This window comes from Mesoplodon bidens (genome assembly GCF_964165515.1).
Source record: "Mesoplodon bidens genome assembly, chromosome: 7".
NCBI classification, from domain to species: Eukaryota; Metazoa; Chordata; class Mammalia; order Artiodactyla; family Ziphiidae; genus Mesoplodon; species Mesoplodon bidens.
The window spans coordinates 92,911,989-92,937,713 of NC_138164.1; the positions used below are offsets into that span (position 1 = coordinate 92,911,989).

General features: G+C 46.8%; 1 protein-coding gene across 2 annotated transcripts in view; it reads right to left on the reverse strand.

Annotated features, from left to right (window-relative positions):
• The window catches only part of PAMR1 (peptidase domain containing associated with muscle regeneration 1), a 170,357-nt gene that overhangs the window by 16,895 nt on the left and 127,737 nt on the right, over nucleotides 1–25,725 (reverse strand). For both annotated transcript variants that reach the window (XM_081241402.1, XM_081241401.1), the window contains exons 4-6: nucleotides 16,565–16,679; nucleotides 13,055–13,272; nucleotides 10,127–10,234 (exon numbers count right to left, since the gene is read on the reverse strand). In XM_081241402.1, coding sequence (XP_081097528.1) covers nucleotides 10,127–10,234; nucleotides 13,055–13,272; nucleotides 16,565–16,679 — 441 coding nt within the window. The remainder of the gene's footprint in view (nucleotides 1–10,126; nucleotides 10,235–13,054; nucleotides 13,273–16,564; nucleotides 16,680–25,725) is intronic.

The following is a 25,725-nucleotide window of genomic DNA, read 5'->3' on the forward strand; positions in this document are numbered from 1 at the left end:
ATTTAGGGTAGCCAGAGAGCCACCTGAGCAAAAAACTAAGAGGACTACACTGTCTCTTTAACAGGAGCTGGGTTTCAGAGCTGTAAAAATTATCTTGAGAGTTCCATCAAGGGAAAAAGATCCAAAGTCAACAATATTCATTACCCCATTATCTAGCTGGCAGTGTGAGCTAGGGTGTTAGTCTCAATTCTTAACATACTCTTGGTATCCACCCATTCTCACTCGTCAAAAAGTCAAGGGAATAATTTATGACAGAATTAAAGTTCTGTTTGGGAAAGGCATTAACTTTCTCATTGGAACTTCCTTCATTCTGGAAACCCAACTTAATCTGAGACCAACACCCAGAGACAACCGTTGCACAGGCTTGCATCTCTTCCTCACTTCTTCCTATTCAGTTAATATCTGTGCCTGGTGCCTCTGGACCCAATATCTTTTACTTCCACAAAGGTCTCCCCCAACCAGGAATAATGACACCAACTGGTGATATAAACCCCCACTGAAAACCCTTTTTATCCCTGTCCAGCCAATGGAACCCTGCCGCCCTGATGTTTTCCAGCCTTCCAAAGTTGTGAATGAGACTATCCATGTGAAATTATACTTGGACTGCACACACTGCTATTTGTTCATCTGGCAACACTTTGGAGGCTGAGGCTTACAATTAGCTATTTGATCTTAATCAGTATTGTCCTTGGCTTTGGGTACACTGTGTCTTTTGGATACCACTTTTCTGGTATTTGGATGGCCTATTTCATTAGACAGCTGAAACTCCCTGTGCCTAAGAGATGGGTCAGCTTCAAAAAATCCGCAGGAAATTCTGGTCTTTTTGTGGCGGTGGGATGAATTGGGAGATTGGGATTGACATATATACACTACTATGTATAAAATAGATAGCTAATGAGAACCTACCATATAGCACAGGGAACTCTACTCAATGCTCTGAGGGTGACCTAAATGGGAAGGAAATCCAAAAAGAGGGGATATGTGTATATGTACAGCTGATTCACTTTGCCGTACAGCAAAAACTAACACAACATTGTAAAGCAACTATACTCCAATAAAAATTAATTGAAAAAAACAAAACAAAAAGATGAACCTCTCACATCCTCATGTGGTAGAGCCAATGAGCAACCTACATAACAATAGAAACTTAGCCGTCTTCTATCTAGCCGATGTGCTCAGTAAGTCCTCTTAGGGCTCCCACAAATCTCAGAAGGTTTCTGAGTCAGTTCCTGGGGATGGGGCTGTGGGGGGGTGGGCAATAACACTAAACTACCAGGGGAAATGTCCCCCAAGGCATTCGTGGTTAACTTTTCAAATATAAAATACATCCCAATGAAAATGGCCCAAACAAGGCAACACTATTCTGTTTAGCCTTGGGGATGAAGAGAATGACCTTGCAGAGGAGTCCTGAGCTTCTGAGAACATGTGAGTCCTAAGAGATCCTGCTAACTTAGTAATTCTCACCACCATCACCATTACCAACCAAAGGCCTTTCTAGAAAAAGTTGTCGCTGGGAAATGTACGGCATGACCACTCTCCTCTGCACCAGAAAAAGGCTAAGATTGGAATTGTTTTACAGTTCTGCCTAATGAAGGGGGAAAATATACCAAAGAGCCCTGCCTTATCTCTTCAGTGCCTGGTACCTAACAGACACTCAAAAATGTCTGGCTGGATGAATCTGCAAAGTGGGGAGCATAATAGTACCTACCCCAGGGGGATGTCGTGACAATGAAATGAGACAGTGTCACAAAAAGCACAGAGCTTGACCTATATTGAGAATCGTGAGAATAACTACTGTTGTAATTTTTAATACCTGGATACCAATAAGGATGTCTTGTGTTTTGCAGAGAGGAAGCTTTCACCTTCTGAAGCAGGGTGAGGGACAGGTAGTGAACACCCCACAAGGCAGGAGGCTTTAAGGAAAAGTGGGAACTCTGTAGCCTTTGTCAAGGGGCTGGAGTCTCAGGGTCTGTGACAGCAAGGATGTTTGTTTCCATCAGAAGTTAATTCTGCTTTGCTCTCAAGTTCTTCTACTCTTTGCATCTTCCTCCCACTTCCCTGCATGGGCATACAGTCCAACCCAGCTCTAATGGGTTACCTCTTAACCCAAAACCAAAATAAAATCCACCCCCTGCATTAAGTCCTGCCTCAGGGACCTCGTCTGCCAAAGCAAAAGCCAAGGGGCCTCCAACAAGGAGCAGGCAAGTGGAAGCAAAGTCTTAGTAAAACAATGGTGGACGTGGCCCATTCCACACTCAAGGGCACTCCACCCCAAACTCTTGGAGACAGTCAGGCTGGAGAATTGTTTAGGAGGCCTGACCTGTCCTCTTATTATTTGGCTGGAATGCCATCCATAACTAAAACAACTGCTGACTAGCAAAATGCATTCCTTATATACCAACCCCAGTCATCTTACTCTGAATGAGAAGAGGCAATGCCTTGGTTAAGAGGCCACAGGCGCATGGAGCCCAGCAGAGGTAACACTAAAATGTCACTGGGTCTATGTAGACTCAGAATTACCAAGAAGGAATGATCCAAATGAAAAGGAAATTTTCCCCTAAATTATAAAAGCAAACAAACAAATACCTTGATAACTATACAAGGGCAGCTTCTACTGTGTTCAGTGACCTCTTTGGCTTTCCAGATCTAAATCCAAATGAGACAGCTTCCCTCTAAACATGCTAAGAAGGATGGCAGAGATTCATCTCCATGTTAGGGAGGGAGAGGAGATGGGAGGCTCAGGTATAGGGGATGTGTAAGAAGTAAGCAGTCCACTAGCTAGTCATCTTTCCGGGCTCCTCCACTCTCTGAAGGTTTTGGGTTACCAAGTGCTGGTGGGTAACAACTACAGATTCCCTGGGACTGTTTTCCATGGGGTTATCCCTATACCCCTCATACCCTCTCAGGGCAGACTGTGTATTCTCTTTTCTACCCTGTTACTCTAATAAAATATGTAAGGGATGCTCTGGAGCTTTGGTTTCCTGCATAACCACAGGGGACTGACATACAGCCCACCCCATGTTAAATGAGTGACTATTAAAAAGTCCCATGAGAAAAAAAGGAGGCTGACTAGATAACATGATGCTTGGGGCAACCTGCTCTGGAGTTTCCCAGTCTAGTTCCCCCTGACATTCCTCCACTTATCACCTCTAACAGCCCCTTCCTGGCTGTTCTGGCTACAGAGACTCCCCATCCATCATGGCAATGTGCATGTCTTCTCCTGGGATCCAGGGTTCCTTTATGACAATGGCACTGGCAGTATCTACTTGTCCTTTAAAACCCGATCTTTCTTGCCTGGATACTGGTGTAATGGTAGCAATACTTAGCATCTGGCAATGATTCAGGAGGAAGAGTTCACAGAGAAAACTTAGAAAGTCTTGTGAGAATTTTCTTAAACCCTAAGAAAGGTTTGTCATGATCATCTAGTTTGTAGAAACTAGTGCCGTTACCCTAACCCCTTGTCTAGAGAATCCCTGCTTTCTGCCAAACTTTTAAATGGCCACATGGGGCCAAAAGTAGTAATAAGGATCACTGCTTCTATTATTCAATATAATAACATCAATATCAATATAGAAGCGCCTTACATGGCTCATCTCATTCCATCCCTGCCATCACCCCTAAGAAGAATTAGATAATATTTTCCTGGAATTTATAAGTGGCGAAACTGAGGCTCATAGGAGATGAATGACCTGCTCGAGATTTACTGGGCTGGTAAATTGCAGGCTTACAACCAAACCAAAGTCTTTCTGACCAGAGTCCAAGCTCTTCGCCCAGGATTGCATCATCTCACTGTGAACAAAGGTGCACCTGTCTTCCACATGTTAAGGATGAAATAGGCCTTTAGAACTGTAAAAAAGCCAGTGAAATCATTCCATTTTTACCATACCTCCCCTAAGAGATCTTACAAGAATTTGCATTAATTCCAGCAAACCTAAGGCACATTATTTATCTGTGATGGGAGAGGCAATTGCGACCCACTAGGGGTCTCAGTGCATCCTCACTGCATCAGTGTTAACGTCTCCTTGAAAACCCCAAAGTTCCCAATCGCTTATTCTGCTGAGAAACGCGGGTTGGCCCTTTGAAGCTGAAGTATAAAGTGTGCCTCTCATCCTGGGCTCTTTTCTTCCCAGTCCTTGGGACAGGCTACTGGGAAACCTTCTGATGCTCCAAAACCCCAATGAATCCAGAGACACCATTTTTCTTTAATTGGTGGAAGCCGATTCGTGTTGTTCAAAGGCGCGTCAGAGCCCGCAGTATGAGCATTGTGCCCCAAGATTCAGCCCGTTTCATCACCCTTCATTAGGATGCAGAGGGGAGACGCCGGCACCGTCAACTGGGCCAGAGGAACAAAGGCAACATGGAAACTGGAGCGGGGCAATGAATCCCTCGCTCTCCACTTTTTCAAAACAAGATTCCAACCGTTTACTCAAGAACTTATTTTGTCCTCGTGTTCCATACAAAGAAACAGGAAATTTCAGAGGGGAAAAAAAGGGGCTCCAGTTTCTTACATGGTGGCCCAGGGAGGTTGGGGTCACGGAGGGTGCTGGCAGGAGGTTAGCTTGGCCCCAAAGCCGAGGAGGGGCCACTCCCCTCTTTTTGTTCTCAGCGGAGTTCACCTGGGAGCAGGGGAAGGTTGTTGCTCCTTGGAAAACATTTTGAGGAGAAGGCTGGGGTAGCTGTCCTTGAAGATTGTCCTCGGGGCTCTTGCACCCTCTCCCTAACCGAACAGGGCAAACCTGTGTTGACAGTATCTTATTCTTCATCTACTACAACACAAAATCTGAACAAGACATCTCCCCTCAGACCCACAGAATTCCTTCTAAAATAAATCCATTTCCAGCTTGACAAGAATAGACCCTGGCTTCTGACCTCCAAGTTCTGATTCTTATTTTGAGGACTGGCATTTAAAATGGTTCATCTTGTAATCTGGTAAAACATTTTGGTGGCCATTTTGACAACTCCCCAAAGTTTAAATACGTGTACCCTTTGGACTAACAGTTCAACATCTAGGAATTTATCTTACAAAAATACCTCTACATGTGAGCAAAGAAACATATGTTAGGCTATTCATTGTAGCTTTCTTCATAATAGTAAAAATATTAAACGTGATATCAAGTCCATCTTAAGGGGTGATTATATGATTGTATAGACACCCATACAATGGAGTCCTCAGCAGTCATTTTTTTCCCCCATGAGGGAGACCAAAAAGGAATGACCTGGAAAAAATATCTATGATATGAGCACGGAAAATAAAGAGTTGAAAAATTGTATGCATACTTTAATCCACTTTTGTTTAAAACAGGGTTTCTCAACCTTGGCACTACTGATCTTTGGGCCAGATAACTCTTTGTGGTGGAGGCTGTCCTGTGTATTGTAGGATGTTTTGCAGCATCCCTGGCCTCTACCCACCAAATGTCAGCAGCACTCTCCCCCCTTGCTATTATGACAACCAATAAAGTTTCCAGTTTGCCAAAAGTCCACTGGGGGTGGGAGCAGGGGACAAAATCTCCCCCAGCTGAAAACATATAGACAACCTAGGTTTGCATGTCATAGAAAAGGTTTGGAAGGATACTCACCTAGTTGTTAACAGTGATTCCCCTGGGAACCGGGATTGGTGAGGGAAAACAATGTTCTCTTTTTATTTTATACACCTCTGTACTGTTTGATCATTTTTTTTTTTTTTTTTTTTTTTCTTTTTGCGGTATGCGGGCCTCTCACTGTTGTGGCCTCTCCCGTTGCGGAGCACAGGCTCCGGATGCGCAGGCCCAGCGGCCATGGCTCACGGGCCCAGCCGCTCCGCGGCATATGGGATCCTCCCAGACCGGGGCACGAACCCGTATCCCCTGCATCGGCAGGCGGACTCTCAACCACTGCGCCACCAGGGAGGCCCCTGTTTGATCATTTTTACAAGTATATATTTCTTCTGTAGTTTAGTAGAAAATCTATTTCTATTCCACTCCCACTCACCGACATACACATACACAAAGAATATAAAGAGAATAGCTCATATCAAGAGACAGTCAATCGGGACTCTCTAGAAAAGAGAGACAGGTGGGCTTTACCTGGGAAGGGAAGCCCTCTGGGAGGACTTGATAATGAGACAGGATGGTAACCACAGCTCATCAATCCATCATCTGGAGTCTCATCAAGCCAGGTGGTGAGAATGGTGTTAGAGAGATTGTGAACAACGTGGGAAATGAGGAATTCTGGCCTCTGGTTTTCAATTTGACCGAGATCGGTGTCTTGCACCCTGTACTTCAAATCCTTCATTTGCTTAAAGGATCATCTACCTTTCCACAAAACCTTTAGGAGAGCAATGCATTAAAGCAGCAACTATGAAGCAGTACCTCATCAGATTTGGTACTACATAAACAAAAGATGGAATTCTCATTAATATTGGCTTTGGCGGTTTTTTTGTTTGTTTGTTTTTGTTTTTGCGGTACGCGGGCCTCTCACTGTTGTGGCCTCTCCCGTTGCGGAGCACAGGCTCTGGACGCGCAGGCTCAGCGGCCATGGCTCATGGGCCCAGCCGCTCCGCGGCATGTGGGATCTTCCCGGACCGGGGCACGAACCCGTGTCCCCTGCATCGGCAGGCAGACTCCCAACCACTGCACCACCAGGGAAGCCCGGCTTTGGCGCTTCTAAAGCCATTTTTTAAAAAACATATGCCTAGTCCAATCTGGACAATTTAGAATTTGGAGAATCCCAGAATGCTTCAGTTTCTTATTAATTTTGAAAGAATTTCCTCCAAGGAGGTTTGTTCGGTTTTTTGAGATACTCATGAGAAAAACAATAAAGTAAAGCTTGTTTTTTTTCTTTTTTCTTTTTCTAGATGATAGACTGCTCAGGAAAAATGGTTGACGTTTGTTCAGAAATTACAAGGTAAACTGCCACAGCCAATTGTGATCATTCCCTCACTGAGTTAGTTGGAATTCATGCTGAATTTCCTAAAAGGAAAAAGAGACCTAAATCTTACAGAAAATAATCAAACATTTGGTCCCCTACATTGATGCTAGCAAATGGCATATCAGATATCCACCACCAATATCTTCACCCAGTCACAACTATAGGGTACTAAGGAAATCACAGTTTTTGAACAACATTTTGTAAAGTAGCTAGGAAGAATTCTCTTGTCCATCTATGCTGATGTTTTGAGACCGAAAGTGATTTGAGACCAAAAGTGATTTGAGACAGTTTTTGAACCAAGCTATGAATCAGTTCATAATGACATATTTTACATTTTTTTCATCATGGTTAATTGTTTTGTTTTGTTTTGGTATTTTGCTGGATAGAATAACAATGACGAGAAGTCCTTTTTTGGCTCAAAAGCTACTCATAAATATTTTACTCACAACTTTTGGACCAATTTCCTTCCCTCCCTCCACCCCGACCCCATGATTTGACCCAGCTTCTTAAAGGCATTTTGACTAATTTGGCGATGTTTTACTGCACTCCAATTTTACCTTTATTTATCAAAGCTCTAATATCGTACAGTTAGTTCACCAAGAATTTAAGCCTTCCTTTTTTGTTCCCCCTCTGCATCTAAAGGGTAGAGCTCAGGATTTGCCATTGTCAAGACTCCAGAATCACTCTATGTACAAATTCTTGAAACAAAGGGAAAGCAACATTTCTCTTCTCCACCTTGCACACAACCCAGTGAACTTAAACGAGGCAGGAACCACAAAGCAGAACATCACTTTCTAAGAATCCGGCATAATCACACTCAGGTCAGCTGTGCCACCCCAAAGCAAGGAGTGCTTTGAGTAGAATGAAATGTACACTCAAGGACACACTACCGAAACTGGCTTCTGTCTACAATGTTTGCAAGGCAAGTTCATGAAAGTAATTGAAAAAAATGCATGAACTTTATAGAATGCTGTCAGACCAGGCCCCTTATATGTAGGATGACCCCAGAGTTACCCGTGCACGCGAGTTAGAAGCGATGGTCGCAAACACTGCTGGTGTTCTGTCCTTGGATGCCCTTTATCTTCTCTCCCCCGCCCAGTCTATGCTGTTTTACTTCCAATGGCCTGCACCTACCAACTCTTCCACTGCTCAAGGGTTATTGGAACCCCTCTGGCACACGCGTAGAAACTTAGGCATGTCCTGCTCACCCAAGGCAGCCCTTAGCCAATCACTGATTGCAGCTGGGCTCTGAAAGCCCAGCTGCCTTGCATTAAAGCCAGGACACACTCTGAGATGTACTTCACATTCCAGATTCCATTGCCTGTTAACACTAAGGCTGGGATTTTGCCTGAAATCATGACTCTGCTTGGCTTCCTTCCCTTCTGGCCCAGCTTCCCCACCCCCTTACCAGCTTCTCCTGGGGTCATGTCCTCACACATTCGCATGTCAGGATTTGCTTCAGGGGAACACTGCCTAGGTCATTAGCTGCCCTCCTTGGCTTTCCCCAAATTTTGATTCCTCTTGCTCTTCCAAACGTCTCATTCCGTGTTGACAGCTGCAGTTTGTGGCACCTGTTTTAAGTCTCAAACTTCTGTTAGGACATACACAGGGTCTTGGTTACCAGAGACCCTTGATAGGTGATTTCTAGTCATAGTGTTTAAGTTCCTCTCTGCCAGTGGCACAGTCCTGGTACTGCACCACTGGGCTGGATGTCACCTGATGCTGCCGTAGGCAGTGGTCAGCGTTTGTACCCTTCCCCAGGGCAATGGATTTGCCCTATCAGATACACGTTCTAGCTTCCCTCCTCTGGCAGAAGTTTGAGTCTAATATCGAAGAAGAGCCATGATCTGCCTTTCAAGAACATGAATTAGAAACTTCTACCTCCTTCTGAGTGAGTTATTTCTTTGTGTTTGTTTCTTCTTATTTCTGCTGTTTGGTTGAGCCGGGGTTAATGAGGGCTACTGTAACTGAGCAGGACCCGATGGACCCTTCCCGGGACAGACTCCTCCCCCATATCCTCCGCTGTGGCTCCTCTCTGAAATACCTAGATAATAGTATCTGGTGCACATTTCCTGAGTTGTTTTACAGATGCTAAAACCACCACCAAGTGGAAGAAATTAACTACTTGATGATCATGGGCATGTAGCTCCCAGACCTACTGGCACCTAAGGACTGATCATGTTAATCCTTCCGATGCCACTCTGTTACCTCACGATCAACTGATCAGAGAATTGTGCACGAACTGATCACATACTCTGTGACCCGCCCTCCCTCACCTGGCCTTTAAAAATGCTTTGCTGGGCTTCCCTGGTGGCACAGTGGTTGGGAGTCCGCCTGCCGATGCAGGGGACACGGGTTCGTGCCCCGGTCAGGGAAGATCCCACATGCCGAGGAGCGGCTGGGCCCGTGAGCCATGGTCGCTGAGCCTGCGTGTCTGGAGCCTGTGCTCCACAACAGAAGAGGCCACAACAGTGAGAGGCCCGCGTACAGCAAAAAAAAAAAAAAAAAAAAAAAATGCTTTGCTGAAACCCTTTGGGCAGTTCTGGCTTTTCCTAGCCCTAGCTGTCCTGGACTCCTTGGAGGGTGCCCTACAATAAACACCACACTTTCCTTCACCACAACCCGGTGTCAGTAGATTGGCTTCACTGCACGTGGGTGAGCAGACCCAAGTATGGTTTGGTAATACTACTATGGTTCTGCTTGTGACTTCTGTCTGCAAGAACTGGAGAGTGTGGGTGACTCAATGGGACAGCCAGGATACAGCTCAGGCAGGAGGTGGGACTTGAGTGGTGACAGCAGAAGGGGAGCCGTCCTAGAGAACGATGTGTGGAATTCCACAGCTGGCATGACTCCAAAATTTGGATGATGGGATGGACAGAGAGTTCAGACTCTGGGCCCCAGGTGTGTGTATGGTGGTGGCTTTCTACTGTTGACACTTTCTCACTGTGTTTGAGTTCAGAATATTATTCAAGGCCACTGAAGGCATATCTTTTTGAGAGGTATTTGCAGCAGTTGAGGACAAAACTGGGTGGTTCCAGACATCCTGACTCAGAGGTAGCCCAGCCCTCTTGAGATCCACTCAATGCCAAAGCCCACATTATCCATCATCTTGGAGGGACCATGGTAGACAGCAGGGAACAGCACCCCTGGCAAGCTCCCCAAACCCTCTCCACGCCAGCCCCACGTGACACCTTAACTCCCACTCCGGAGGCAAACTCACGATTTTCACAGTGCTGCCCGGTGTAGCCTGCCAGGCAGGCACACTTGTAAGATCCGGTGTTGTCAAGAAGGCAAGTGCCATCATGGAAACAAGGCGACGAAGAACATGCTGTAAGAGAAAAGGCAGTTTCTCTCAGTGCCCCTGTGCAGTGAGTCAGTCTCTTCAAGCCTCCAGTCTTTCACTTGTTTTTCAGTCTTCTTGCAATTTTTTAACTCCTTTTATTGATATCATGTTACCATTGTTTGAGGTTGCCTAAAACAGCTGCTCATTAATCAAATGTTGCTGATGTTCTTTGATGTTTTCCAAGGCCCCAGAAGTATGCTCTAGACACTTAAGAGTCTGAGACAACACACACAGGCGCACCACACAATTAAAGCAGAGGCCTGCTTCACCCCCTCCTGTAGGGGCTCCGTGGGAGACAGAAGCCTTGGGTAATAGATCATCTTTATTTCCAAGGAAGCTCAGTATCCGGGATACTGGGGGAAAGGAACCGGAAGATGATCTTCATGACACGAGTGAAAGTGTACTCAAGAATTTTCAAACACGCATTCTGTAAACAGTAGTCCCTTGAGATACTGAGAGTTAAGATCTCAGATATGGTGGGGAAGTGCTACTGGTGTTAAATGATAATTAACCAGATTCTCTACTGCAGAACTTCTCGGAACATTCCACATTCTAAGGCGCATTGTGAATTTCTAAGAATGCACATAATGTTCCACCTTTCATAGGCTTATCTGACCTGAGAGACTGCATTTTACAGAGTGTCCTGGGGACTCTTTTTCTACAGAGAACACTTTGGAAAACACTAGTCTGCTCATTACCCACCAATTCCACATTCATTTACCCTGGTGTAGAAATGTATCACTCGGCCAACTTCAACAAACCCAAATTGAGAGCTTGCTCTGTGTAAGGCACTGGAGGGATACAAAGATGAACAGGATGGGGCTTCCCAGGTGGCGCAGTGGTTGAGAGTCCGCCTGCCAATGCAGGGGACACAGGTTCGTGCCCCGGTCCGGGAAGATCCCACATGCCGCAGAGCGGCTGGGCCCGTGAGCCATGGCCACTGAGCCTGCGCGTCCGGAGCCTGTGCTCCACAACGGAAGAGGCCACAACAGTGAGAGGCCCGCGTACCGCAAAAAAAAAAAAAAAATCAACAGGAGCTCCCACTCACCAGATCAGAACCTTTCTAAGAAGAGTAGGCAGTGAGTATAAACTGAAGCATGATTCAGTTAGTGTCAGAAAAGAGAGAAAGTGCTAGAAGACATTCAAAAAAAGGCAAAGCCACAGCCCATCAGAACAAGGGAAAAGGCTTAACAGGGGAGGAGAAATCTGATAGGGCCTCGAAGGGTGGGACTTGATGGGCAGGAGTTGGGAGGTGGGTTTAGTCAGAGGGGAAAAACTTGAGCACAGGCGGGACGCTTAGGGTGTTTGAGGAACAGGAAGAGCTCTGACTGTTTGACAATGGAGACCAGAGTTTCCCAGAGTTCTCCAGGGGAGGTTGAAGAAGAGACCCTCCTAACTCTCCCCTCAGTCACAGGGTCACAAGCTGGCGAGCCACTGCTGCCCCCAACGGCTGCCTGCCATAAACACCCCCAGATGTATCTCAGCCTCAGCTGGTAGGGCGTCACCGAGGGGCAAGGATTCAGCCACAGGCCGACCACACCACAGCAGCAAAGCTTCTAGAACTCCCAGGCTCTGAGCAGCTGCAGAGGAGACTGACATCCCTGAAGGAGGCGCCTCAGTCACACAGAAGCAACTGCTGAGAGCTCCTGTGGGACCATTCTCCGTGGGAGGAGGCTGGGGAGGGTGGGTTGTCTGCCGGTCTTGCTGAAAGGACAGGGCTGATGCCACTACTGCCTGCCTCCCTTCCTGAGACTTCTGTATCACACCTTCCATAAGGAAGCTATAATGGTCAATTGCAATTTTTAAAATTCAGTATTAAAAAAATAGAACTTCCAGCTCGAGTTTATTTTGTAAAACCTGACGCAATCCAATCTCTGAGGACTGAGCACTTTGTTCATTCTGGCCGAACCCTACTTCCTAATATGAGCAGGACAGGAGGTGAAGTCAGACTCAGAGTTACTCATAAAGTATGTGGCATTTCCTATGTAGTTTAAGACTTTGAACACCTATTTGAAAGATGAGAAAGGGAGGCTCAGGGCAGGCCTGGGGCAAGGCGGCTACTGAGGGCTTCCTCTGTTCCAGACACTGTGCTAAGCTCTTCATCTGTTCTGTCTTCCAGCACCTCCTTAACAGAGCAGGATCTAGGGTTATGTCCTTATTCACTGATTAGGAACATGAGGCCCAGAGAAGTAGAACTTGTCCAAGCCACACGGCTTAATCTGCTAGGGACCAAAGCTAATGCTCTTAACCATGAGAGCCCCTAACAGAAGCTCTAGAGCCAAACTGTACAGATCCCTGGTTCCATCCCCAGATCCGTGCAACCACAGACAAATTACCTGGGCTCTCCGTGCTGCAGCATCTAAACAGGGGAGTTAATAATTCTTAGCTCTGGTCCTAGTAAGAGTTTCTGAAATATCCCTTGCCATTTCTCTCTACCTTTTTTTTTTTTTTTTTTTTTTTTTGTGGTATGCAGGCCTCTCACTGCTGTGGTCTCTCCCGTTGCGGAGCACAGGTTCCAGACACGCAGGCTCAGTGGCCACGGCTCACGGGCCCAGCCGCTCCGCGGCATGTGGGATCTTCCCGGACCGGGGCACGAACCCGTGTCCCCTGCCTCGGCAGGCGGACTCTCGACCACTGCGCCACTAGGGAAGCCCCTCTCTCTACCTTCTTAATGTGCAGGTTGCTTCTGAGAACCCAGCACGCTGGGTTTTAACAAGGCTGGGCAGGGAGAAGGGGGGTACACAGAAAGGAATGTTTGTCTGGAGCACAGCCATAAAATGTGACATTTGTCTCCCTGGCCTTTACCTGTGATCTCCTCAAAGATGGCGTGGAAGCCGTCAAAGTTCTTGGAGCCGTCTGAGTGGAAGAGGACGTGGAGCGAGGAACCCGTGCTTCGGATGGGAGCTGGCCGCTCGTTGCCACAGAAACGCTTGATGATCTGACTGTCGCTGCTGTCCCCGTCACGGATCTCAACATAGTCATACTGGCACATGTAGTCAAACTCCAGGCTCAACATGACAATCCTGTGGGTGGAGAGGGTGACAGCAGGAAACAGGTGGGTCCCGGATAGTCCTTACACCCCAGGGCAAGTTCAAGGCCAGATGATAAACAAGTCTCTTGAAGAGTGGTGCCATTGGCCTGATGTGATAGGACAATGGTCCTGGAGGACTTGAGGTCAGATACGTTTCTTTTGATGTGTGTAGGTAGGTATTTTGTGTGCAGGTGTGTGTACGCGCATACCCAGGTGAGGGGGGCGCCACAGTCCATTCAGAGAATCTCTGCACACACTGGCTCCTCTTCCAGGAGCACTTCTCCTCCTAGGCTGCGTGGCTGGTTCTTTCCTATCCTCGGGTCTCAGCTTAAATATTCTCTCCTCGAAGAGGCTTCCCTGACAACTCTTTCTGAAGGAGACCTATTGTTTTCTTCATAATGCATGGATACATTTTAATTTCTCACATTTATCTCCTTGACTTTGTGAGTGTGTGTGCATGCCTGTCTCCTCCCCTTGACTGCAAATTCCTCGAGGGTAGAGTGTGACATCTGTCTTATTCTACCACTGTTTGCTTAGTGACTAACGCAGTGCATGGCATATAGAGACAATAAACAAATATTGCTGAATAGATGACAATGGATACTCTATCGTAATTTTACAGTGGGAGAGTGGAAAAGAGTATGTTGTCTTGTAAGACCAAGTAAAGGAAAAAACTCTCTGCACACTCTTCTGTCTGACGGAAGGATCAGAAGATAATTATTCTCTTGGTAACAATACTTGCCCCAAAGAGTAGAAAAAGCAGCACCATATCAAAATTTCAGAATTGAAAGAGATCTGATATATCTGTGATTACCTTAAAGGGGTCTTGGGTTTGGAAATACTGGGGTGCAGCAGATCAAAAAAGCAGAAGGTAACCTTAAGCTCCCATTTCCAAGAGATAAGAAAAGAGGCAGTCACAACCCAGGGCAAGAGAGGAAAAGACATTTTTTAGAAGATTCCCAAGGGAATGCCTCAGTATCAAGTTCACAAAATGTACCTCTGTATCTTGTCCCTCACATTTTGGAGAAGTTAGGAATAGACAGAAGAGCTCAGAACTACAACCTGAAAAGTTGGGACCTGTGCTATTTCTACCACCTTGGGTAAAAACTTCAAGTGACAGACTTAGAGAACAATCAGGATATTCTAAATGCTCTTAAAGGTCTTACTGAAAAAGAAACCCAATCACTGAGTATGCTTAGTGTTTAGTTTTCAAAAATGTTTATCACAAAATCTTTTGCTAGGGAGTGTAGGCCTTATTAACCACACTTTGTGAAACATGCTGTAGCATGTAAGGATCTGACTTCTCATCCAGGTGCCACCACCAACTCACTGTGAGCCTTGAGCTGGGTTTTGGTATCTTAGTCTAAAAAGGGTAGGAGGGGGGACAAGGCCACCACCCAACAGAAATCACAGCTTTTTCTGAAACTGAAACATGAGACATTGCAACTTGTATTTACATTCATTCATCTGTTCACTTATTCAACACATTTGTGGCAGGTCAGCACTGTGTCAGACGCTGTTCTAGGTGCTGAAAGTACAGCAGTGTCCCAAGTAGACACAGTGCCTGCCCTCATGGAGTTCTGATCTGGGGGACAGACAATAAGCAAGGAAACCAGAAAACAAAGGAATTGTTGGCAATAGAGACAGTGGATGGACTTGAGATTATTTTACAAGTAAGGAAGTAGATTTTGTGATGACCTGGCTGTAGTAGGTGATGGAAAAGGGGGGCATCAGGGATGACTGCCAGCTTTTGGGCTGAACACGAGGCTTCAGAGTATTTATGTCCTTATTATTATCCTTGGCCAGCAGGTCCAGGTTGGACTGGCAGGAAAGAAATCTACATATTTCCAATCCTTCCTAGGGCCCTTTCCCGGGCAGGTGATGTGCTTCTCAATCCTTCCACCATTTTGGATTTTTGTTTGGCAGGGTTAGGGGGAGGGGATTTATTTTGTATCCTGTATCTCCGAGAAGCTCTTTAGAGGCCCCTGAGGGGACCATTGGTCCTGGTCCCTGAGCTGCTGAAAAATTAACATGGGGCATCTAACACCTGCCTTTATTATCCTGCCAGACCCAGCCTGGAGCCCATTCAGCAGAACCGTGTGGCCTCTCACTTGCTCCTTGAGTTAACCTTCTTCCGGGAAAGTCTACTTAAAGAAGCTTACTCCTAACCCCAGGACCTGGGGGAGCAAGAAGACCAGCTACTAAAGGGCAGCTTTGATGTGGAAGATTGAGAAGGGGACCTGATCTGCTGGATTCTTCCAAAGTCGGTATCGTGTTGCCCCTCCTGAAGGACAGAACACCATCGAGGAGCCAGCTGGCACGTGGTCACCTCCAGGTGCATTGATCCACCCAGAAAATACCTACTGAAAGCCTGTGCCCTAGAAGATTAGAGATTTCCATCACCGCCAACCTCCCCACTGGTTAGAAAAGGGAAGAGCTAGGTGGACAATGTCCCTAGATGTCCCAGGGGAGAGTGGGCCACTCTGCTTTCCTAGAGAGGAAGAGCCGAGGTGCTTGCCAGGGGAGAGGAGATACACTGGCAGCAGGGAGCACTTCTTTCAACTTTATTTATGCAACAAGAATCCACCAAGCACCTGTGGTGTGTACTGGGTCCTGTTTCAGGCACCTGGATGCAGCAGTGAGGAGTTCTCACAAAACAGGATGCACTCGTGTTATTTATCTATACTTACAATGAACCTGGGTCTATACTTTGGACTATGGCATAAATTAGTCACATTTGTGGGGACCCCAAAGCTCCATAAGAAGAATCAGCTTATCTTCCACGCACGTGAAACAATCAGTTTATTGGCTGCAGGGCTGGTGGTTGTCTTCTGAGAACAGCCATGAAAGGAGCTGCGATGAGCATAAACCCCAGTCTAGAGTGTAAATTCCTTAAAGGTTAGACCTGTCCTTATTTCTTCCCTTCCCTGCCATAGAGTCTAGTCCAGTACTGAGCGAATAGGAAGACTTGGTCAAGATCTGGGGGTTGGGGGATAGATTGCTCTCAGTGTCCTGCAGTGTTGGCATTATCCTTGGGTCACCGTCACCTGAGCCTCACTGTCCTCGGGCAGTGAATGACAAACATCTAATTGACTGTAGCTTTACCCAGGCCTTATCCCACAAAATCACTGAGAGGTAAAGGAAAAGATTCTAATATACATTTTCTGCTTTTAAAAATGAAGTTCTGATGATTAGCCCTTGGTCACTAGGATCCAGGACCTTTGGTCCTGTTACTGTGTTTCCTTATAACCTCAGACTCCCTAATTCTGACCCCAGCCCCTTACCTTAGCTGGATGATAAACCCAGGTTTGGCGTGAATGGTCCATTCACAGTGAGCATTCAGGGGGTAGCTCTCCAACAAAATCTGACCCTTTGGGACTCGTAGAACCTGGCCACATCCTAAGAAGAGAAGATTGGGGAATGAAAATTGGAGTCAACAGGAAAGAGATGGTAAAAGGTCTCAAAGCCTCTGAGCTCATCCCACATCCTTGAGAACAGAATGGAGAAAGATATTTCTATTTCTCAAGCACCTGGTAATGTGCTAGGCAATTGGCAGTGAATTGTTAATTCATTTAATCCACCCAACAGCTTGAGAAGAGAAGTAGTATCATTCCAGTTTTCCAGATGGAAAAATAGATAACCAGAGATTAAATACATAACTTGTCTAGCTACTAAGTGACAAAGCAGAGATTTAAACCTGTGTCTGAATGTAAAGTCCAAGCTACTCTCTCACCTGCCTCTCCAAGGCTGCCACATGCCAGCCTGTTGCTGCCACCGTACCAGGCTCAGAAAGCAGGCCCTCCCCGCAGCTCTACATGGGACACTGTGGCCTTTGTCCAGAGTCTAAATCTGCATAAGACCCTTTGGTCTGTGTTCCCTGCACATTCTCTACCCTACAAATATAACCCCAAAGCAACTCCTTCCTGACCCCCCTCCATCCCTTTAGAAAACGTATGTATTGATTTGTTCTATGAGCAACTATGTGATAAGCACCTGCAGGGGGACATGAACTCCAACCATTTGGACTGGATTAGTGGTTTTCAATTTTTTTTCTACCTCCCAAGCCCCTTCTTTGTTGAGACAAACTCTTATGAAGACCACCAATTTAATTTCTAAAAATGGATCCAAGAGGGGCTCCTGGTTGAAGCAGAAGCTGGGGCCCCAAGCCCTCCACTCTCACTATCACCTTGGTCTCCTGAGTTACCTCCAAGGAATCCCCAAGATTTGAAAACCACGGAACAGAGTCTTCATGAAATTATATCATATCTTCTAGTGTTAAGCAGAGATGTGTAAGATGCACCTTAGTTTTACAAAAGAGTTTGGGGGAAATGTCTTGAATTGGTGTTGTAGAAAAAAAAGTTATCTGGGTCATGTAAATAAACTATATTTTCTACCATAGTTGGCAAACTATGATCCATGGGCCAAATCCGGCTTCCTGCCTGTTTTTTAAATAAAGTTTTATTGGAACAGAGCCACACCCATTTTTAATGCATTGTCTAAGGTCAGCTTCCAGCTATAAGGGCAGAGTTGAGTAGTTGCAAAAAGGAGGCAGTAGAATCCACAGAAATGAAAATATTTGCCATCTGCCCCTTTACAGAAAAAGTGTATTTAACCCTGTTCTACAAAGAACCCAGTTTGACCTCATAAATTCTGGACATGTGGTTATCTTCAATAACCTCCCCAAATAAATTCTCATCGCTCAAAAGAAAAATATGAACATCAGTGGATGGTGCCTCATGGCAGGATAATGTTAGTAATATTTCTACAGTGTTAGGAATACAGCCCAAACTCTGCTTTTGACAAGCTGTGAGGTCTGAAGCTTGTGACTTTTGCAAAACTGAGTGCTAGGCAGCATGAGTCATCTCATCATTAGGATGTTTATTGCTGCTGCCCGGCACCACATGGGAAACATCTTCCACCACTTTCCATGTGGGACTCTTGTCTGGGCCAGGCCTCCATTCTCTCTCTCTCTCTGCAATTCCAGCCTCCTCGCATCCATCCTTGTCTCCCAACTTTCCATTCTCCACGTAGCAGCCAAAGCCACCCTTTAAATAAGTAAATTAGATCACATTACTCTCTCGACTTGACCCTCCAAAGGCTGGCCACTGTGCCTCACCTTCCCACAGCATCCACGGCCCTGCCTCATGGACCGCCCAGCCCTGCCCTCTGCCCGGTTTCTACCACCACCCATCTGGTCTTCATGCAGCTCCAGCCACACGGCCTCCTTTCTGTCCCAGCTCCAAGCCTTGCACCCACTGCTCCCTTAACCTACAAGGTTCATCTTCTTCCACATCTCCTTCCTTTGGGAATTAAGCTCAACTGCTGCTTCTTCAAAGAGGACTTCCTGGACCACCCAGCTAAAATAGACCTTCACGTTTCTACAGTCACTGCCTTTTACTCGATTTTGTTTTCTTCATAACACACATCACTATCTGAAATTACCTAGCTTATTTGCTTACTCCCTTTGGTAGAGCTGGGACTTCTCTAGCTTGTACACCTAGAATGGAAACTGGCATATAACAGGTGCTCAATAAAGAGCTGTTGAATGAATGAATGAATGATGACATTGGGACAGGCCAGGGACTGGCTAAAAGACGTACACAAATTCTCTTGTTTAATCCTCACAAGAAACCTGGGAGAACGATATTCATCTCCCCAGTCCCCAGACAGGAACACTAAGGATGGGAGAAGTGAGGTGACTTCCCCACAGCTGGGTGGCCAGGAAGTCGGAAGACTGCAGACGACTGTTCTAACTGCCGAGCAGTGGTTACGACGGGACTTCGGAGTCCCGCTGTCAAAGGTTTAAGTCTCAGGCTTAGCTTCACGGGCTGCGTGGCCTTGGGCAAGTTTCTTCATCTCACAGAACCTCAGTAGACCTGAGCCAAATGAGAGTAAAACTAGCACTTACTTCATACGTTTTGTGAGACTTGAATCGGATTACTCACATGGAAAGGAGTTAACAGAAAACTCAGCAAATGTAGCTGTTGCTATTTGGTGGCAGAGCAGGGATTTGAACTTGGATCCGTCTAGCACCAAGGCTGGGTCTCTGCTAGTGCATTAAACTGTCGTAGGGTTTCCTGACCCAGCCTTCTCCCACTCCATTTTGAAGCAGCAGGATTTTTCCACCACCACCCGTCCCCCAAATACAACGAATCTCTGCCCCAGCCCCCCACTTTTGGAAGAGCACGTGCCTTCTTCCTGCATACCTCACACTCCTCATCGCCCCCATCCGCCCATCTGCTGCCCGGCTATGGAAGTGATACATTGGGTGTGAGAGACAAAAAAAGAAACCTTCCTGCACAGTCTCCGCCCCTCTGGGACTGGCAGCCTCCCAGCCACAAGGTGTTAAATCCCAGCTCCGCAGCAAACATCCTGCAGGGACCCCAAGTCGGAATCAGCAGCAGATGCCGCCAGCCTGCTTCTGGTTTCTTCCCTGGAATCAGACAGCAGTGGCGCTGCCCCCCCCCCACCCCTCAGGTCCACAGGGAGCTGGTGCCCCTCCCCAGGCAGGTCTTCTTGGCAAGACCGCACAGGTCTTTGGCCAGCCCCAGGGTCTCGTGCGGCCTCCAGAGGGCCGGGAGCCCCACCCACCCCGGGGGGCTGGCCCCCGGCCACCTGAGATGCAAGACCACTTGTTCCTGGGGCCCAGGGGCCGTCCTTCAGAAGCAGCCAGGATTCCCAGCCACATGTGATGCCTCGGGCCCTCATGATGTTTTCCTTCCCACTCCAGAGGGGAGGGCAGAGTCGGTCCCAAGAGCGGGGACAAGCTCCAAACAGCCAGCGACAAAGAGGCCACTTCTCAGAGATGTGCTCTGGGGGGAGGGTACTGGGCACCGGGAAAAGGAGAAGGTGGTCTGCTCCCCCCTCACACCAAGCGACTCCCACCTCCACGTGGGCGTCCGAGTCCAAGGGTCTGAGAGCGGGGCAGACTCACTGCACCCTCCGTCTAGGGCGGAACACTGAACACAGGTGAGCGTCCCCGCCAAGGAAGTACGGCTGGCCAACCAAGCAGGTGGTCCTGAGTCTGAAAGACCAGAGAGGCAATGGCCCAGACGAAGTGCTCAGATTCCCTGACCATGTCTTGCTGCAGGGGAAGAGGGTGTGTGTATGTGTGCGTGTGTGTGTGTGCGCACGCATGTGTGTGTGCAGGGAATTTTGCCAGCCAAGCCAGACTGTCCCCTGGGATCTCGAATCCTGGACTCATCTCCAAGGCCGCCCCCTCCCCCATCTTTCCCCATGGCTACAAACCCAGACAAGAGAGAGAGCTGGATAGACTTTGCCTCTACAGAGCTGAAAGGAAACCTTCATGAATTTCTAAACTAGAAAGAGAGCGGAAGGTTCCCAGCAAAAATGAACACCCCCAGCATTCAGACAAGTCTTGTTATCTCCAGCTGGGGGAGCAAGGAGGGAGGGTCAGGAGAGAGAGACAACATTCTTCTGAGAAGCAGTGCTTTTTTTTTTTCTTTAATCTTTCCTCTTGGATGGGGGCGGGGGAAGGACTAAAGGAAGCATTCTGACCTAAAAAGCCATTTGCACTTTCCTTCCTCCTTCAAATAGCACTCAGGAGACAGGACTCACAATGGTTAAAGGGGCAGCCTGGAAGCCCGACCAGGTCGTAATCTCAGTTCAGATTTTCCAAGCTGTGTGACCCGAGACAAGTTCTCTAGATTTTCCAAGCCAAGGTTCCCTCATGTGGAAACAAGCATAATAGGAATACCTACTACCATGTTGTCGTTGTTGATACGTTCTTATTTGTTTGAGGATTAAATGAGATAGATATTGTATGTAAAGCATTTAGCAAAGTGCCTGGTACACAGAAATCCTCAGTAAATGGCAACTAATACTGTCGTGTCTCGAGTCTTGTCTGGATCTGAGACACAAAGTTGGTACAAGGATCACAGGTGGGGCTTCCCTGGTGGCGCAGTGGTTGAGAGTCCGCCTGCCGGTGCAGGGGACACGGGCTCTTGCCCCAGTCCGGGAAGATCCCACATGCCGCGGAGTGGCTGGGCCCGTGAGCCATGGCCGCTGAGCCTGCACATCCGGAGCCTGTGCTCCGCAACAAGAGAGGCCACAACAGTGAGAGGCTCCCGTACCACAAAAAAAAAAAAAAAAAAGAATCACAGGTGGCAGCCCAGGTTCTGACCCACCGCTCCAGGGCTCCTAGGAGCCTCTTTACATCATCGGCTGAAGCCCTAAGGCCTGTAGGCCCAGGATCTCCGACAGTGATGGCAGAACAAAAGCCCGGATGAGGACATGGGAAGGACCAGGAGTCGGAAGGAAGCTCACACCTTCCATGTGATTTGGTTCATCCTAGCCTGGCCTGCTAGGCCCTCAGACAGGCACTCGGAGTGAGGACCTCACGGGCCTCTCACATCAAGAGGCGGTTTCGTATAGAGGATGAGAGACTGGGCCCTGGGGCCCAGCCTCTGAACGGGCTGGCATCTTGGCTTTGCCACTTACCAGCTGCATGACAGCAAGCAGGAAAGTTACTCAGCCCCTCTGTGCCTCAATGCCCTCACCTATAAAAGGCTGTGAGGAGGGTTAATGAGTTTGTACATGAAGGTACTTAGAACAATACCTGGTTCAAAGTAAGTGCTAAGTGATGGCTTTTGTCAGGGGCTCAGGTCTTCATTAGATGTCCAGGAATGACTTCAAGGGTCATCCTGTGAATCGGCCTATAATCCCAACCAATCTGACACTTTATAATGGTGGTTTAAATGTTTGTCTCCTCCATGACACAGTTCTGTGAGAGCAGGGACCTTGTCTGTCTTGCTCACACCTTTGTATGCATCGAGTAGGTGCTTAATTAATTGTTAACTGAGTGAATGACTATACCAGATTAAATCGAACATCTTCCTGCCCAATGAAACCATTTTTGAAGCCCCTCCCCCCATACCAATGGTCCTGAGAAGATAACCTCCTCATGGCCAGTGTATATTCTCTTGTCCCTTGGGAAGTTCTGTTTTATTATTCTTCCTCTCTGGCCCTACATTGCCTTCCTTCCCAACAAAGAAAAAGCAAAAGAGCTCCCTTCAAGAAGGCTCTGGTTTAGTAAAAATACCGATAGCAACTACCATTTATTGAGCACTTACTATATACCAGACTCTATGTTAAGGAATTTTATAGACAGCACTTCAGTTAACCCTCACAAAAATCCTCTGAGGGGGGCACTATTGTTTTCCCCATTTTGTAAATGAGGAAACTGAGATTTACAAAGATTGGGTAACTTTGCCCAAAGTCACGGAGGAAGAAGTCACGGGAGAGATTAAAATCCAGGTCCTAATGGTTCCAAGCCCAGCTGTTAACTACCACATAATACCATCCCCAATTTGTTCCTAGTTGGGCATTGTTCCTTTCCTGGAAGTGTCAGGACACAAAAGCCCAGAGGAAGATGAGCCAGTTTTCAGTAACTCCACCCAGGTGACTCTATGCTCTCCCAGGAAGACAGCTCCTTAAATCAGTAACTCAGTCACACACAGATTTGTGAGCCTTTTCTCTCCCTCCCCCTCTCCCTCCCGCTCTCCCCGCTTCCTTCTTTCCTTCCCTCCTTTCCTCCCTCCCTCTCTCCCTCTCCCTCCTTCTCTCTTCCCTTCCTGTCTCCCTCTCTCCCTCTCTCTCTCTTTCTCATTTGCTCTTGATCATTCCTGGTTATGGCTCAAGGACCAGCCTGATACTCCAGCCCCACAAACATTTTTGGTCGCGGCTGATGGCCAGTCCCTCTGCTCCTCTGCCTCTATCTATAATATAACTAAGAAAAGAAAAAGGTGTTAAGGGCCTATAATCTCTCCCCATAAATCCTCTCTCATCTAGGTTGCTTTCCTAACCTTCTTACCTCCCCTAGATCCCTTGGGGCCCGAAGGGTTGGCATCACTTCAGTGCTACCTAGAAGCATGGCATCCGGGTGGCTCTCGGGCCCTCTCACGCTCATCTCATTTGGTGGCTTAGGAACTTGGTCTGAAGGCCAAGTTAAATAAACTTCACTCTGGAAGTCAGCAGAGTGGTTCCACTTAAGAACTCAACTTTCCTGTTTAAGAAGCTTTGAAAGGAAGCCTTGATTTTGACTTTAGAGATCAGTGTCTCTCATGGCCAGCACCAGATCACAGTTCCTAAATACCATTCCCCACAAAAGGAACCAGGATTCGTGGAGAAATGGCTGGTTCCAGGACCTGTATGTAAACAGTCAAGGTGAACTTGAAACATGTTCGGAGAGGGTGGGGGGTTACGGTGGCCAAGAAGCAAGGAAGTGCTCAGAGAATGATGTGATGAAGTGGGCTTAAAGGGTCTTCAGTGGCCAATTCTGGGACAACTTGAGCATTAAAAAATGATGGTAGCGCTATGAAACGTGGAAAAAAAAGGAAATTCATGAATCCGTAGTGCAGAAGAAGAGAGAGCAGGCCAAAATGTGGGAAAATTATAATAATGGGTAAATCCAGGTAAAGGATGAATGAAGTATTCTTTCAACTTTCTGTGTATTTAAAACTTTTCAAAATAGAAAGTTGGAGAAAGGAGGAATCAGCTTCTTAGTCTGAATATTCTGAGATTACTAAACCAACATTTCCTGGCCAGGAAGATGTGAAGAAAGTTGTCTCCTGGGCTCAGTGACCTCCAGCCCTTCTCCAATTCTCTTGGTTAATGGAACTTGTCAGTGGTTATGAATCAATCAATCACCTAATGGAATTTAAGACTCTAAGTAGTTAGGTTAATACCAACTGCGACAAGCATTGTCAAGGACAGTGAGCAAATAAAGGTGCTACCACGACTGCTCAGTACTGAATGCTCTATAACTCAAATATAAATGACGCGGATACTTTCTGGCATTTACACTCCTCTTTCCTTCTAAGGTTCTATATGGCACTCAGGAAAAAATGCCAGGGCTCTACAATGGTGCTCAGCAGGAAGCCTTCCTCCTCCAGGATTAAAGGGCCTGAAAGGATCGCTTGGGCGCCATCTACTGGGTAAATGCTTGCACTGCCACCTGGCTCCCGCACTGTGCCCGAGCTGTGCACAGACCACCCAAGCGCTCAGCTGTCCCTTAACAGAGGCAGGCAGCATGCTGCCCAGCACTGAGCAGGCATTCAACAAATACTGAAATGAATTACTTCCTCATGAATTCCCTTCACATTTATTTAGTGCCAGTATGAGCTGTAGGTGATAAGAACCTAATAACATCATATTGATGTCTTCTTAGGGTCAAGCCCTGTTTCCACGAATGTACTGTAAACTCACGGAGGGTTCATTGTATTGCCTGGTGACCAGCCCAGTGATCCATAAGAAATGCTTCCTTCATGTACGTGGCTGTGATCAGATAATATCCATAACTGGGTGGAATGAGGACAGTGATCAGGTAACATACACTGTATGGAATGAGGCTTTCAGAACAAACATCACGGAATTGAACAAGCATAACTGAACCAACAAAGAATGAGATAGGAGTATGACCATTACTTTGTTTGTTTCATAGCATTGACCACACTCTTATTTTGTTTTGGTTTTTGTTTTGTTTTGGTTTGTTTTTTGGTCTCTCCTCTCTAATTTTCAAGCTCTAAGATGGCAGTGACTACATCTGTCTTGCTCATCATTGCACCTGGAAGCATCCATTCAAGAAATATTTTTTGAATGGTTATGGGTAGATTTATTCATTAAACCTTTTTTTAATGAATGGGGGCATGTGTGCTCCGCTTTGCCTGCCTAGTGGTGATGACCAGTTGCCCTGAGCCAGTTCTGCTGTCCTTGAGAAGGCTTTGATCCTACACATGGCCACCATCACTAATCCAACCAATCAGACTCCATACACAGTCAGCTCTTACACTGAGGCTAAATCCAGGACTCAACTAATAGGTACCATTTGGAAAGACACACCTACAGGATTTCTTGGGGCAAATGCAGTCCTTCTGTCTTTGACCTCCTGCATGCAAATATTCTTTCCCTTCTCTGCCTTGTCCACTAAACAAACCCACTTACTCACACAGAGTGTTTAGAGTATTGTTTAGGAAATATTTGTACCCTTCCCCTTGGGATGGAATATACTCTCATACTTGACTGATTTGGGGATTAGCCATGTGACTTCCTTGGAATATGAGTGAACATGATGTGAGCAGAGGCCTTAAATTTGGCTGTGTGTTTGGCTTGGCCTCTTGTGCTTCTGTGACCCACTCTGAGAAGACCACACCCCAAAGTTGCCCCTTTGGTCTGAGCCCTGAACCCTAGAGTTCAACCCAGGCCAACTCAGCTGAAACCAGTTAAACCCCAGCCAACTCACAGACCCAGGATAGAGAAAAATACACATCTGTCCTTTTGAGGTTGTTTATTACACAGCAAAAACTGACTAATCTATATGAACACATTATCACCACCACCCCTGAAAGCTTCAACTTAGAAATTCTGTTCTCTGACCACAATACCTCTTCCATCTACATGTTCCATTGCTTTATTATCACTAAGCCTG